Genomic DNA, 15253 nt, shown 5'->3' with positions numbered 1-15253 from the left:
GTTAACTATGATAATTCATTTGTTTTAATTTTAATAAAGCATTTTTCACATATTTTGAAAAAACATTCCGGACGACGCTTCCGTCCCATCCACGTCCCCCGTCCCGTCCCGTCCGGGACTATATTTTTTATTAACAAAATTAAAAAAGAAAACGAATATTTGGGTTAAGTTCGAAAAACTTAAATTTCAAACAACATGACCGTTGCCCGGACGGAGTCCCATTTCTAGAAGCTTCGGTCGTTCGTTCTCTTCAGTTCCTCTCTTCCTCTCTCAGTTCAATCGATCTCCAGATCGGGCAGCGATGGCGTCGAGAACGGTGACCAAGGATCTCATCACTCTCAAGGGATCTGCCGCCATCGTCGGCGAATTCTTCGGTATTTGTTTCTCTAAACCTAGATTCCTCGATTGTTCTTGTCTTCGAGAAATCGCGCTGATGAATTGAATGATTTTGCGCGGAAAATCGAAGGTTACGCTACGAACAGGTGAGATTCGCGTTCCGATGATCTTTATTTTCAATCGTTTCGATTCCGCGGTGACGATCTGCGCCGATCTTCACTTTGTAGCATCCTCTACAACCGCGGGATTTATCCGGAGGAATCGTTCACTAAGGTGAAGAAATACGGCCTGCCGATGCTGCTGATCCAGGAGGGGGGCGTGAAGTCCTATCTCTCCGCCCTCACGGCGCAGATTTCTGGTAATCGGCAGGAATTTCCTCGCTCCGATTTCATCTCGTAAGTCGAAACTGAAGAGATCGAGATCCGATCCGTGCAGAATGGCTGGAGAAGGGAAGTCTGCAGAGAATCGTCCTCGTGATCATGAGCAAGGCGACCTCCGAAGTGCTGGAGAGGTGGAATTTCAGCGTGGAAACCGACGGGGAGGTGGTAGAGACGGGGTGCGTACTCTAGAAACCCAAATCCGTTCTTCTCTTTTTGGTGATCTAGAGGAGGAAGAGATCGATCCAGAAATCCAAATCTGTTCTTCTCTTTTTGGCGATCTAGAGGAGGAAGAGATCGATCCAGAAATCCAAATCTGTTCTTCTCTTCTGGTGATCTAGAGGAGGAAGAGACCGATCTAGAAACCCAAATCTGTTCTTCCCTTTTTGGTGAACTAGAGGAGGAAGAGATCGATCCAGAAATCCAAATCTGTTCTTCTCTTTTTGGCGATCTAGAGGAGGAAGAGATCGATCCAGAAATCCAAATCTGTTCTTCTCTTTTTGGCGATCTAGAGGAGGAAGAGACCGATCTAGAAACCCAAATCTGTTCTTCTCTTTTTGGCGATCTAGAGGAGGATGAGATCGATCTAGAAACCCAAATCTGTTCTTCTCTTTTTGGCGATCTAGAGGAGGATGAGATCGATCTAGAAACCCAAATCTGTTCTTCTCTTTTTGGCGATCTTGAGATCGATCTAGGGTTTTCGCTTCTTGGGCAGGGCGTCGAGGGAGAAGAGCGACAAGGAGATCATGAGAGAGATTCAGGTGATCATGCGTCAGATTGCGTCGTGCGTGACATATCTTCCGTGCCTCGACGAGCCATGTAAATGCTAGAACTGCGGAGTTTTCTCTGGAGATGGGCATCGCCATTGAAATGACAGAGGAAGCTCGTTAATGGTGCAGGTGTGTTTGATGTGCTGGTCTACACGGACAAGGACATGGCCGTGCCCTTGACTTGGATGGAGAGCGACGCCAAGTTGATCCACAACCCACAGATGGTCAAGCTTCACTCCTTCGACACCAAGGTCGACTCTCTCTCTCTCTCTCTCTATCTCTCTCTCACCATACATTTCCCTCTCTATCTTTCTATCTACATCTCTCTCTCTCTCTTCACATCCATTTCCCTCTCTATCTTTCTATCTACATCTCTCTCTCTCTCTTCACATCCATTTCCCTCTTTATCTTTCTATCTAGATCTCTCTCTCTCTCCCTTTATCTCTCTCTCTCTCTCTCCATTCATCCATTTCCCTCTCTATCTTTCTATCTACATCACTAGCTCTCTCTCTCTTTCCATCCACTTCCCTGTCTATCTTTCTATCTACATCACTAGCTCTCTCTCTCTTTCCATCCACTTCCCTGTCTATCTTTCTATCTACATCACTAGCTCTCTCTCTCTCTCTCTCCATCCATTTCCCTGTCTATCTTTCTATCTACATCACTAGCTCTCTCTCTCTCTCTCCATCCATTTCCCTGTCTATCTTTCTATCTACATCACTAGCTCTCTCTCTCTCTTCACATCCATTTTCCTCTCTATCTTTCTATCTACATCACTAGCTCTCTCTCTCTCTTCTCATCCATTTTCCTCTCTATCTTTCTATCTACATCCTCTCTCTCTCTTCGCATCCATTTCCCTCTCTATCTTTCTATCTACATCCTCTCTCTCTCTTCTCATCCATTTCCCTCTCTACCTTTCTATCTACATCTCTCTCTCCACATCCATTTCCCTCTCTACCTTTCTATCTACATCACTAGCTCTCTCTCTCTCTTCACATCCATTTTCCTCTCTATCTTTCTATCTACATCACTAGCTCTCTCTCTCTCTTCTCATCCATTTTCCTCTCTATCTTTCTATCTACATCCTCTCTCTCTTCGCATCCATTTCCCTCTCTATCTTTCTATCTACATCCTCTCTCTCTCTTCTCATCCATTTCCCTCTCTACCTTTCTATCTACATCTCTCTCTCTCCACATCCATTTCCCTCTCTACCTTTCTATCTACATCACTAGCTCTCTCTCTCTCTTCACATCCATTTTCCTCTCTATCTTTCTATCTACATCACTAGCTCTCTCTCTCTCTCTTCTCATCCATTTTCCTCTCTATCTTTCTATCTACATCCTCTCTCTCTCTTCGCATCCATTTCCCTCTCTATCTTTCTATCTACATCCTCTCTCTCTCTTCTCATCCATTTCCCTCTCTACCTTTCTATCTACATCTCTCTCTCTCCACATCCATTTCCCTCTCTACCTTTCTATCTACATCTCTCTCTCTCCACATCCATTTCCCTCTCTATCTTTCTATCTACATCTCTCTCTCTCTCTCTATCTTTCTATCTGCATATCTATCTCTCTCTCTCTCTCTTTAAATCCATTTCCCTCTCTACCTTTCTATCTACATCTCTCTCTCTTTCTCTCTTTCTCTCTCCATCCAGCCATTTCCCTCTTTTTTTATCCACTTCCCATCTATTTATCTTTCTCTCTCTTTTTCTCCATCCATCTATTTACTGCTCTATCTATCTCTATTTACATCTGTATCTCTTTGTCTCCAGCCATTTATCTATCCCTCTATCTCCTTCTCTCCATCCATCTATCTCTCTCTATCTCCTTCCCTTCATCCTTCTATCTATCTCTCTATATCCTTCATCCATCTATCTACCTCTCTATATCCTTCACTCCATCCTTCTATCTATCTCACAATATCCTTCATCCATCTATCTACCTCTCTATATCCTTCAAACATCTATCTATCTCTCTATATCCTCCAAACATCTATCTACCTCTCTATATCCTCCAAACATCTATCTACCTCTCTATATCCTTCATCCATCTATTGACCTATCTATCTCCTTCCCTCCATCCATCTATTCACCTCTCTATCTACCTCTCCATCTCCTTCTCTCCACCCATCTACCTATCTATCTCCTCTCCATCCATCTATTCACATCTCTATTTTTCTCTCAATCTATCTATCTCCTTTTCTCCATCCATCTATTCACCTCTATCTATCTATCTATCTCTCTATCTATCTATCTCTCTATCTCTCTATCTATCTATCACCTCTATCTATCTCTCTATCTATCTATCTATCTACTTCTTCATCTATCTTTCTATCCATCTATCTACTGAGTAGGAACTCACTCCACTTGCTCAGATCCACAAGGTGAACACGCTCGTCTCCTTCAAGAACGACGACTGGGACGAGAAGTAGCTACTAGTCTGCCGGCGCTTCTATTACCTACAAAGACTGTGAGTGTCGTGTGAATTGTGCATTCACAGTCGTAGTGAATCTAGCTACTCTATTTAACAGCATGTAAGACACATGTCATATAGCTTAATGAAGGATAAAAGAGCACTAATACTAAAACAGTTTACTTGTGTAAAAGCATATTACAGAAATGACATGGCCCAAGCAAAAATAACATGTTATCAAAGCACAACATATCATAACATAATGATGTCACAAGATAAATGCGCATAGCAAGATAATTACAATGTTGGAGGGATCCAAATGTAGCCGTGCGTTTGGACGTAGCCTGCCTTGGAGAGGAGCCGATCGGCTTCGACAGGCCCTCGACTGCCTGGTTCGTACGGCAACGGCTTCATCTCTCCATCATCTATTCTATGCAGCAATGGTGTGAATATTTCCCAAGCCGCCTGCGTTTATTTATTTATTTATAATTATTAACTTATCAATCTCATTAATGAATGAAAAATCAGGAAAAGGAAGAAACGCGCACCTTCAGCTCGTCCCTACGAACAAAATGCTGCTGATCTCCCCTAATCCTGGTTAAAAGAAAAAAAAAACCATTGCAAAAAGTTAGAATTTCTTTTCCATATTTCAGGTGATTTTTTTCGATCACACAAAGTCAGTGACCCTCCTGATTAAATTTAAGGCTATGTTTGATTCATTAATTTCTTACGTGTCAAGAATGAGCCGTTCGTATGCCTCTGGAATCTTCACCCCTTGATATCGTTGCATGTAAGAAAGATCCAGCTCGCTCTGGATAGTTGACATCTCCAACCCAGGCTTCTTCACCTGCAAAAATAATTGAAATGATCAAAGTTCTACAAAGGTCTGATGACAGTCTCATCATAATTATTTTAAGTTTGAAGCAACTCTTACTGTAAGTTTCATGTACATGGCTTCTGAAGGCTGCAAGCGGATTACAAACTCATTCCTACCTTGGGATCGGCCTGCAGGGAATGAAATATTTATTTTAGACTATGAAAGACATGCCAAAATTACCGATTGGACACTTATATTCTAGAACCTTCTAGGTATTGAATCTAAAATTGGAGAGATCAGGGGGAACAAAATAAGTAGCTTGAATGTTATAAATAAAGAAATCATCATCTTCATCTCCGAATCTCGTTATCACAGTTGTCATCCATGTTTGCGCTAGGACAAATAATGATGAGGATGACGATTCTTCATGAACTAATGAATGATTATTAGTCATACTTAAAAAAAAAAAGATTATTAGTCATCATTATCATCGTTGACATTGAACCCTGGTTTCAACCGATCAGAACGAAATAGTAACTTTTTCTCAGTTTAAAGAAGGAAAAGAAACAGAAGAGATGATAGGAAAAAGCATCTCACATTTAAAAATATCACCGGGAACGTCCTTAAACTGGACTCTAATTTCAGCTTTCTTAGAATTCAGTGCCTTCCCAGCCTTGAATATGAATGGAACCCCTGAAGAAAACATCATTATTCATCACACCTTAACAAGTTCAGAAGTATTTTCTAATCTTACCTTCCCATCTTTCATTATGAATTCGCAGGACAATAGATGCAAAGGTGGGTGTGTTTGAATCTGGGGATACTGTGGGGTCATCTTTATAGCCCAAATATTGTCCAAGAACGACATCTTCCGAGGCGATGGGCAAGACTGATTGGAGAACCTAAGATCAAAAGGCATTTCAACAAGACGAATAAAAGAATAAAATTTAATTACAGATTTGGGAATTATGTTCAACCTTCACTTTTTCATCTCGAATATGCTCAGGCTTCAAAGAAACTGGCTTCTCCATAGCAACCAAACAAAAAACCTGCAAGAGTCAACCACAGAGTATGCCACACAACATTAATAGTTTTATTCAATTTTCTGACCGTAAAATCATGAAATACAATCGTTTTTCTTAAAGTTCAGCTTACGAGTTTGAGACCAGATAAACAACATTGGAAAGAATTCATATTATTTACAAGAGAGGAGAAAAGATAAAAAAAAAAGGAACGAAAAAGTACGGCGAACAACCAACCTGTAATAAATGGTTTTGAATGATATCTCGAATTATCCTGCAGAACAAACGCCCATTAAGAGTCATTCATTGTAAGTTCATAGTAGACCATATACTGATACAACTAGTCCAGTTTGCATGAAGAAAAACCAAGCATCATCCTATCTGGTTCATTGGAAATTTAATGAAACTATATTTGGAATCATGAAAATAAATTCAGATACATACCCATATTGGTCAAAATATCCGCCACGCCCTTCCGTCCCAAAGTCCTCTCTGAAAACAATCTGAGAATGGAAACAACTATGAGACAATCTCCTCTCATCAGACTCGAGGGGAAAAATGGATGGAACAAAATAAGTAGCTTGAATGTTATTAATTTTTTGTTGCAAAGACTTAGATTCAGATAAACAAGAAAACCTTTACCTGTATGTTAGCAATGTTGTCGCGGTTCCAGAGAGGCATAAATAACCGATTAGCAAAGCGAAGAACCAGCTGCCAAGGATGTTAAAGTAAGAAAATATGTTTTAAAAAGAAAATTCGAGTTGAGAGGTTATTTCAAAATCGGTCGCACCAAATTCTGGACGAGCTCCTTCCCCAAGTAGTGGTCGATACGGTAAAGCTGTGATTCAGAAAAAAGCTCCCCAAGCTGTGAACTTAGTTCCTCTGCAGAGCTCAAGTCCTTCCCAAAAGGTTTCTCCACAACAATCCGTGTCCACCCAGCTAGTAAAGATAAACAAATTTAATCCTAAACATGCCTCCAGTTGACCAAAGAAAAAAAAATCTAAAGAGGCTCCTGACTGTACCCTGGTTCATACAGCATTGCCTGATCATCTTGCATACAGATGGGTAGACAGAAGGAGGAAGAGCAAGATAGAAGAGTCTTCTTGATGCCCCTGCTGGGGTATTTCTTGCCGACTCGTGTTGGGATATCACTTCATTCAATAATAAAAAGCCCTCCTCGTGGTCGTAAGATCCGCTGACATATTTTACCTGCCGGGATGAAGGTTCAAGATCTCCTGCTTAATCTCTTGAGTGAAGCGGGAACAAAAGAGAGGCAGAAACATACCAGATTCAGGAAATTGGCAAGCTCCTCTGAGTCCACATTTTCTTCTTTACCAAGATATCTGGAAAGAAAAAACTAGCATGTCACACCACAAATGATCGAAACTCCATTCACCGTTAGACATGCAACAAATAAATAAGAACCATGTAAACCCACTGTTATAACAATTATTTTATGTAACCTACTCCTCAATTTTAATAAAAAGTGATATGTTGAATAAATAAATAAGTAAATAAGTTAATAAAAACTGATATCTTTACCAAGATATCTGGAAAGAAAATACTAGCATGTCACACCACAAATGATCGAAACTCCATTCATTGTTAGACATGCAAGAAATAAATAAGAACCATGTAAGCCCACTAATGTAACAATTATTTTATGTAACCTACTCCTCAATTTTAATAAAAAGTGATATGTTGAATAAATAAATAAGTAAATAAGTTAATAAAAACTGATATCTTTACCAAGATATCTGGAAAGAAAATACTAGCATGTCACACCACAAATGATCGAAACTCCATTCATTGTTAGACATGCAAGAAATAAATAAGAACCATGTAAGCCCACTAATGTAACAATTATTTTATGTAACCTACTCCTCAATTTTAATAAAAACTGATATGTTGAATAAATAAATAAATAAAAACTGCCGGGATGAATTTTAATAAAGACTCAATTTTAAATAAATAAGTTCTTTTTTGAACTTAAAGAAACTGGAGTAGTAAGATAGGATGCAGAGCGATTGGAGGACAACTCTACCATCTGACACCCCTCGTGGTCAGGTAATTTAAATATTTTATTCGTCATATTATGTAAACTGGGCCATGGCAGTGGCCTGCAGATTGACCAAGATAAATGGAACCAACTGGTGGCCTTGAGATTGGCACTTTGGCGAAAAAAAGACTGGCTAGGGGGATGGGATTTGAGACTGCCTCAGAGTGGGGACTGCCACCCTGAGGTTCTAAATATGGGCACCTTCATAATGACAGCACAACCTGGGGTATGTTTGACTTGCATAATTCGCTGGTGTTGCCATCCTGCTTCAAAAGTGCTGCAGTGCGCCTACACTGTGTTAAGGCTGTGGTCCTATCCTGGTCTAGCTGTGATCTGACATGTTCCCCAATGGTTAAAATAGCACTTTCACCAATTTAGGGGTCGCGCATCTGATCTGATGTTGGAGATATCATCTTCCTCTCTCCTCCTTCCTCTTTAAACAAACCTTGCTCAGATATAATGTTGAACTTTGATAAGCGGGAGGAGAGACAGAGAGAAGCAGGAAAAAGAAGGAACCTGTCGCTTTGGAGTCAAGAACTTAACAGTAGACTTTGTCACTTGTTACTTAAATCTATCTGCCTTAAGTATGCAGATAAAGATTTAGAATTTTACATAAAACCCCAAAAAATTTGGAGAATGACAACTTAACCCACTTTACCATCTGAAAACTTAAATAATGATTGGCCAAGGAATACATATACTGAGAATCTGATTGGGATCTTGATTTAGATTCCTATCGAGGAGATGGGATAGAGGAAGGATTAAAGAGAGTCTGAGATACAGTATGTGAGAGACGATCATGGGGAAAGGGAATTGCTAAGGGGTGAGGGGAAAGAGGTTGATCAGAGAGAGGAAGGGATCTGGTAAGAGGGATGAAGGAGGGCAAAAGATCGACTTCACTTCATTATTGGCACCACGCCTAAGTGGACGGCTACATACATTCAAAGGGAAGAGGGAAAACTACAGCAGAAACAAAACAACATAGCTCCCATAATTGGCTTAAGTGCTGAGGATACTGCTCAGGGGGTATTGGATCCCATACAAGGTATGTAAATGAAACTTCATCTTTTCAATAATCATATGGAAGATCAATAAAATTTTCGTAAGAATAAGAATGACAGATAAAGGTGAAGAGGGCTCAATTACGGCGTTGTCAAGGACAAATTCATGCAAGTTTTCATGACCAAAGTGCAAAAGGTTTTCATGGATGTATAAAACATGTATTCCATTTTGGCAGGGTTCTGATGCATCAAATAATGTGTAGACTCGCACAACTTGCTGAAATATCCAAAACAGACGGGAAACATCAAAATTCCATCTCCTGTCGTTTTCTGATATTTTATGGGATTAAAACCATCAAAAAGTACGCTGAAACAAAAAAAAAACTCACCCTCGAATCCGATCCCTTAACCCTTCATCTGTGAGTTTTGTCCTTGCATACCCGAATATATGAACTTCGTCAGGTGGTAAGAATCCCTAGTTCAACGTTCAACCAGTTTAGGGAGTTTGCATATCCAAAATAAATGTTTAATTATGTTTGCAATGATGCAGAAATAAACAAATGATTCTTCAGATGAGCTAAGCGTTTAAAACATTCAAAAACAGACCTGCTTGAAAAGATGGAACAACGCAGGAAATGTCTTCTTCTTGGCGAGGTCCCCGGATGCACCAAGCACAATAATTGAAAGGCATCCGATTTCAGGAACAGCGTCCACATTTCTGTGATCTGATTGGGAAATAATGTTTGCTGTAGACATTTCTAATCAGGTATCTGCGGCTCGCTTGAATTCCAATGCTGCACTGCATTTTTTTTAAGAAAAAATCATCGATGGAAGTCAGCAGGCAGTCTAAAAAAGATAATAGATTCCTAGAAGAAATCAAATTATTGAGAACAAAAGTGTAGACGACAATTAGGATATAAAATGACGCTGAGAAAAAGGGAAAAAAAATGAGAGTCTTTGGGGTAAAAAGTTTATACAAAACTGAACAATCCGTTGGGAAGAATCACTTATATTAAACTGAAAAAAAATTACTCGTCCATCCACCATATCATAGAAGGAAAAACATAGGCAGAGATCATGCAGAATCTAAGCCAAAAGGAACTCTCAGCCGTCCATCCAACTCGTACAAATTCCTCTTCACCATCGCCTTGAAGTTGCGGAGGGCGGAAAAATAAAGAATCAACCGAGAGAACTTCGAGGCTATCACCAAGAGGGAACAAAACATAATCTCTTCAACCAAAACAATCGGCCACGACACATCATCAGAGAATAGCGATTGATCAATGACAGAACTTGTTAGAAATAATCAGAGATCCCGATTAAAGAGAGGGAGAATTAATTTCTGATCTCGCGCAGACGCCGAAACAGGAAAAAAAAAGTCACGACGGAGAATTCGATTGTTGTAATAACCTTGTGCGATCAGCAAAGATCAGAATTGGGGAAGCCGCGGTAGCAGAAAGACCAGAGACGCGATCAGCAAAGACTTTTGAATTTCAATCAAAATTTCAATCAGAATTTCGATCTGAATTTCAATTAACCGGATCAGGAGAGTGGAGGAGGAGTTGGGAATTTAAATCAGAATTTCAATTTATATTGCGAGGTGAGATGGTAGGTGGATGGGGACGACAGACGGGTGAGAACGGCGTCTCCATGGACCTCCTCTCTAGAACATCGCGCGTACCTCTTTGAAGGTCAACGCCCGTCCCCTTTCGAACAATTCATTGAACTGTTGTTGTGAGTGGGGTTGGATATATAGGACCGAGGACCGGTTTGACTGGACCGGACCAAGACCGGTCAAACCGGATCTGAACCGGAAGAAATTATTGAATATTTATTCTAATTTTTTTTGTAAATTTCGAAAAAATATTACATCTAACTCGTTGGAGAGGTTTCTATTGAGCTTAGTGTAGCCATCTGACCATATATTTGACCATCTGTGGGCTCTAGTGATGGGCCGTCCGATATCTGCCCAATATCTGATATCGGGCAACCGATATCCGATATCCGGTAAATGACAAGGCAGTTTCTGATACCCGATATCGAATATCGACATTCTTATCTGAAACGGATATTGTGACTGATATCGACTAGGCTAGGGACGAGGCGGATCTCGGATACCGGGTTCCTGAACCCGAAATCCGGATATCGGATTCTGTTATCAAGAGAAAAAGCCAACAGTGAACATGAATTTAGATGTTAAACGTAAACAACGCCCAACTTTTTTACTTATGATAATACTTCATATTATACCGTTATCCTGGATATCGGATTCTGTTATCAAGAGAAAAAGCCAACAGTGAACATGAATTTTGATGTTAAACGTAAACAGCGCCCAAATTTTTTACTTATGATAATATTTCATATTTTACCGTTATCTGGATATCGGATTCCGGTATCAAGAGAAAAAGCCAACAGCAAACACGAATTTAGATGTTAAACGTGAACAGCAGCCAAATTCTTTAATTATAATAATACTTCATATTATATATATATTTCAAAATTTTTGTTTTCTTCCAAATGGGATAATAGGATTCGGATATGTAGATGTAATTTTAAACTCCGAATCCTATTATCCCATATGGAAGAAAACAGAAATTTTGAAGCATATATATTATATGAGGTATTTTTACTTATGACAATATTGAAAACAGAAATTTCAAGTTTCGACGAATAAACCTATTTTTACAAGGATTGATTTGTTGGATATTGAAATCCAATATCCAACTCCGAGATCCAATATAATCATCCACTCCAAGAGATGGAGGCGGATGACAACATCGAAACAGATAACAATATCAGATATCGTTACTATAGCAACCAATATCCAATATTGTCATCCGATATCTGGATATCGGGAAAAACGGATATCGGAACAGTACTGTCTGATACCCGATTCAGCATCCATCCCAATACCATCATCAATCAATGAGTACAAAGACATGGTCTCATCAATCAACAGTAAGCCTTGACTTGAATGAATCCTCTAGTCCTGTGATTATACACATAGTGATCAGGTTGGTGCTTTAAATTGCTGTTGGCAATAGTTTTAAAGTTCATCAACTTGATGATTCTAATGCATTCTTACATGGAGATCGTGATGAATTCATGTACATAGAACAACCACCTGGGTTAAAAAACCCAAATGTTCCTAAGCATGTATGCGTGCTTAATATATATATATATGGGCTAAAGCAACCACCGAGAGCTTGCTTCACCAAGTTGACAATGTTTCTTCACACACTTGATTGTGTTGGATCAAAAAGCGATAGGTCTTAATTCTTCAAATCGTCTTTCACCAATCCTATTTTTATTTTGATATATGTTGATGCCATTCTCATAATTTCTCCATGTTCATCTCAAATTAATATCATAGTCATGCAGTTACAACCTTATTTTGGAATGAAAGACCTTTGACCTGCCAGTAGTTTCTGGGAATTTAATTAATCAAACATGATGATGGATATATCTTGTCAAAATAAAAATATATCTCACAAATATTGCATAGCTCCAATATGGAACACTGCGAACACTTTCTACTCCTTGCAGATTATTGAAATCTTCATCATCTTAGAATGATTCTGCTGACCAAATTTTATACAGAAAAATTATGGGATCTCTTTAATATCTGACCTTAACTAGGCCTGACATTGGCTTCATACCAAATAAAGCATATCAGAAAATGCACTCACCGACTGATGGTGATTAGTACATTTAAAAACATCTTCTTCATTTTCTTAAGAACAGCTCTTTACGGACTATTTATTCATAAAAAATAGGGTTTCATAATCAACATGTTTAGTGATGTGGATTGGTAAAGGGATAAAAAAGGCATGCATTTGCCAGAGTTTTTCTATTATTCCTCAGACAAAATTTGGTCTCCTAGAGTTCCAAAAACAAACAACGGTTATCTAGTCCAACATCAGAGTATAAGTCACTAGCAAATGTGGCAGCTGAAGTCCTGTTGATACAATCTCTTCTCAAGGAACTACTCATTAACACAACTGTTGCACCAATGCTGTGGTGCAACAACATTGGAAAAATATATCTTGCCACCAATCCAATTTTTCATGCCTGGACAAAGCACATGGACATGGACTCTCACTTTGTACATGAACAGGCACTGCTAATTAGGTTCATCTCCAGCAAAGGACAACTGGAAGATGGTTCCACAAAGCCGCTTCCTAAAGCGAGATGATGGGCCTTTTTTTTGTGATAGTAGGATTTTATTGGACCAATAGTAGGCCTTAAGCTGCCTTGGTTCAGTTCTTATTGGGTTCGATTATTGCTCGCCCTCAAGTGAGTCTTTGGTTGCCTTTTAGTATGAATGTTACATCTATGGAGCAATTTTTCTTTTGCATGTTACTAGTCTTTAAACCGCCTATATTTGGTCTTGACAGATACGCAGCATATAGCACTAGATACTAGGCCTTTCAATGAGTTAATTATAGGCCTTGAGAGGGCTGATACTAGGCTCTCTAGGCATTTGGTAAATAGGTCATAGGTCTTGTTGGGTCTATACTAGCCATGGGATTGGGACGATACTAGACCTTCAATGTGTTGATATAAGGCATTGAGTGGGTAGATATTATGGATTTATTGGGTCAATAATAGGCTGTTAGTTGGCCTTGGTTTGAAAATAATAGGCCTTTTAATGTGGTGAAAATGACCTATAGGGTGGTTTCATACAGCCAACACTAGGCCCTTCTGGGAGGATGACCAGGAGAAAAATTTACCCGAGATTGGGTTGGTTCGAGGCCTTGGTTGGTGTGGTACTAAGCCTCTAATGGGATTTGGGCCGATAGTAAGTAACATCATACCAGGTTTTACATGGGTGGATTTTGGCCCTCTCGTATGCCAGTGATAGGACTTTAACAGCCAAATACTAGGCATTAAGTAGGACAAATAGGCCTGATAGGTGTTGCCATAAGTAGTGAAATACTTGGTCATTAGTGGGTGTTGTGACTCCCTCAAATATATATGATGTGGGCCAGTGGATTTTAATTGATTCAATAAGAGTTGACAGTGAGTGAGAATCAATTGAGATCCACAATGTGAATCATGTGTTGAAGTATAAGGGAAACAAAGGGATATTTCCAGATAAAATACACTGGATGGCTTAAACTGGTGAAGCGGACATAAACAACTACTGTGTTGGGAGATCTGGATTGGTAGCCCCTCTCGCTTGCAGAAATGAGGGAAGTCGTATCCACTTATTCCCCAATCGAGAGAATCTCCCTCCTTGTAACTGCTTCAAGAAGACACCTTCCTCCTTCCTAGGGGGCTACTATCAGTATCCGTATGCGATATCCGTAATTGAATATTGCGGTATCCGTGCTCAAAAAAATTACGGACAAGGTCGATATCAGATTCAAATGTCAATAATGGGTATCATTATCCATTTATGAATAGATAATAGTTCTAGATACCATTAGACTGATATCGATATTGGATGTCAATATCATTTATGAGATAACTATAACAATATCAAATACAATATCACAACAGATACGAATAATGTGCAGGAAACATTGATATGAAATTCATGCTAAATTAATATTCCACATTGATGTCTGATAACACGATATTTTAATAGCTTCATATGATCATATTTACTTGCATAATTGCATTAAATTAAGTATATATTTTTATGAGCTTAAAATGATTACAATCATTTTTAGAATGATATTCTTAATTGTCTGCATTTTATGTAGTTTTGGGGATTTTATCTGACATCAAATTCTGAAACAATATAGTTGAGTCAGAACATACTTTTTATTGAATTGTTTGACATTAAATTTGTAAATATATGAATTTTCTAATTCAAAATGTATATTTATTTATATTTTTGGGCCTTTATTGTACTAAATATGAATTATATAATATATTTTAGTGTTTTTAATATCACAATGCCATGTGTTGCCGATCGACAAACCAAATGACAACCAAGCATGATTAAGTCTAATGATATGCAACATGCATTCATTAGCCCAGTAACTGATTGTCATCAGCCAATCATGTCCCTAAACTGTTATGTCATCAGTGACTAACGAATATTATTTTTGTTATCTCTGGCCCATGGTGATGTGGAAAATTCGAGACAAGACAATCTTTTTTTCACAAAAAATGCGGGTGCAGAATGAGGCAAAAAATGCTGTCTTTTTCCTTTGTCTCTCTCTCTCTTTCCTCGGAATGGTGAAACATTCTGGCGCCCATTGAATTTTCACACAGCACACACATATCTGCTTTTCTTTGTAGTAAAACGGAAAATGGCTGACGTGGTGTGAGCTAACGCACCGCCACATCAGCTGCAAACTAGATAATAGATAATATATTTAAATAGTATGTCATTATTTCCCAATTTTTTTCTTTTTTCTATTAAATGCTTGATCGAGACAAAACCCTTACCGAATGATGTGACAGCACTGAGGAGGATGAGGAAAGAAAAAACTTTGGAAAGAAA

The 15253-nt window shown here is 38.9% G+C and overlaps 2 protein-coding genes across 3 annotated transcripts; one reads left to right on the top strand and one right to left on the bottom strand.

Annotated features, from left to right (window-relative positions):
- The first annotated feature begins 218 nt into the window (after window positions 1–218).
- Window positions 219–4009, top strand: MAD2 (DNA-binding HORMA family protein). The gene is made up of 7 exons (XM_078583675.1): window positions 219–374; window positions 467–482; window positions 564–694; window positions 772–892; window positions 1429–1532; window positions 1613–1734; window positions 3857–4009. Exons 1-7 carry the CDS (start codon window positions 302–304, stop codon window positions 3911–3913), a joined length of 624 nt encoding a protein of 207 aa, XP_078439801.1. The 5' UTR covers window positions 219–301; the 3' UTR covers window positions 3914–4009.
- A 97-nt stretch (window positions 4010–4106) lies between these two features.
- Window positions 4107–10516, bottom strand: LOC144710025 (glucose-6-phosphate 1-dehydrogenase 6, cytoplasmic-like). Of its 2 annotated transcripts, none has more exons than XM_078583674.1 (16): window positions 10475–10516; window positions 9400–9592; window positions 9183–9268; window positions 7019–7076; window positions 6756–6942; window positions 6524–6672; window positions 6376–6444; window positions 6178–6236; window positions 5971–6007; window positions 5689–5760; window positions 5466–5613; window positions 5309–5404; window positions 4829–4899; window positions 4626–4741; window positions 4443–4488; window positions 4107–4359 (listed from the first exon to the last, which is right to left on the bottom strand). In XM_078583674.1, the coding sequence occupies exons 2-16, from the start codon at window positions 9547–9549 to the stop codon at window positions 4192–4194; spliced, it is 1512 nt and encodes a 503-aa protein (XP_078439800.1). In that variant the 5' UTR covers window positions 9550–9592; window positions 10475–10516; the 3' UTR covers window positions 4107–4191. The 2 variants fall into 2 exon arrangements, with proteins under 2 accessions (XP_078439800.1, XP_078439799.1); XM_078583673.1 differs by lacking the exon at window positions 10475–10516 and adding an exon at window positions 10204–10456.
- Window positions 10517–15253: the final 4737 nt, after the last annotated feature.

The sequence above is a fragment of the Wolffia australiana genome, chromosome 12, assembly GCF_029677425.1.
Source record: "Wolffia australiana isolate 7733 chromosome 12, ASM2967742v1".
Classification (NCBI taxonomy): Eukaryota; Viridiplantae; Streptophyta; class Magnoliopsida; order Alismatales; family Araceae; genus Wolffia; species Wolffia australiana.
This window is presented reverse-complemented; position numbering and strand designations above follow the sequence as displayed.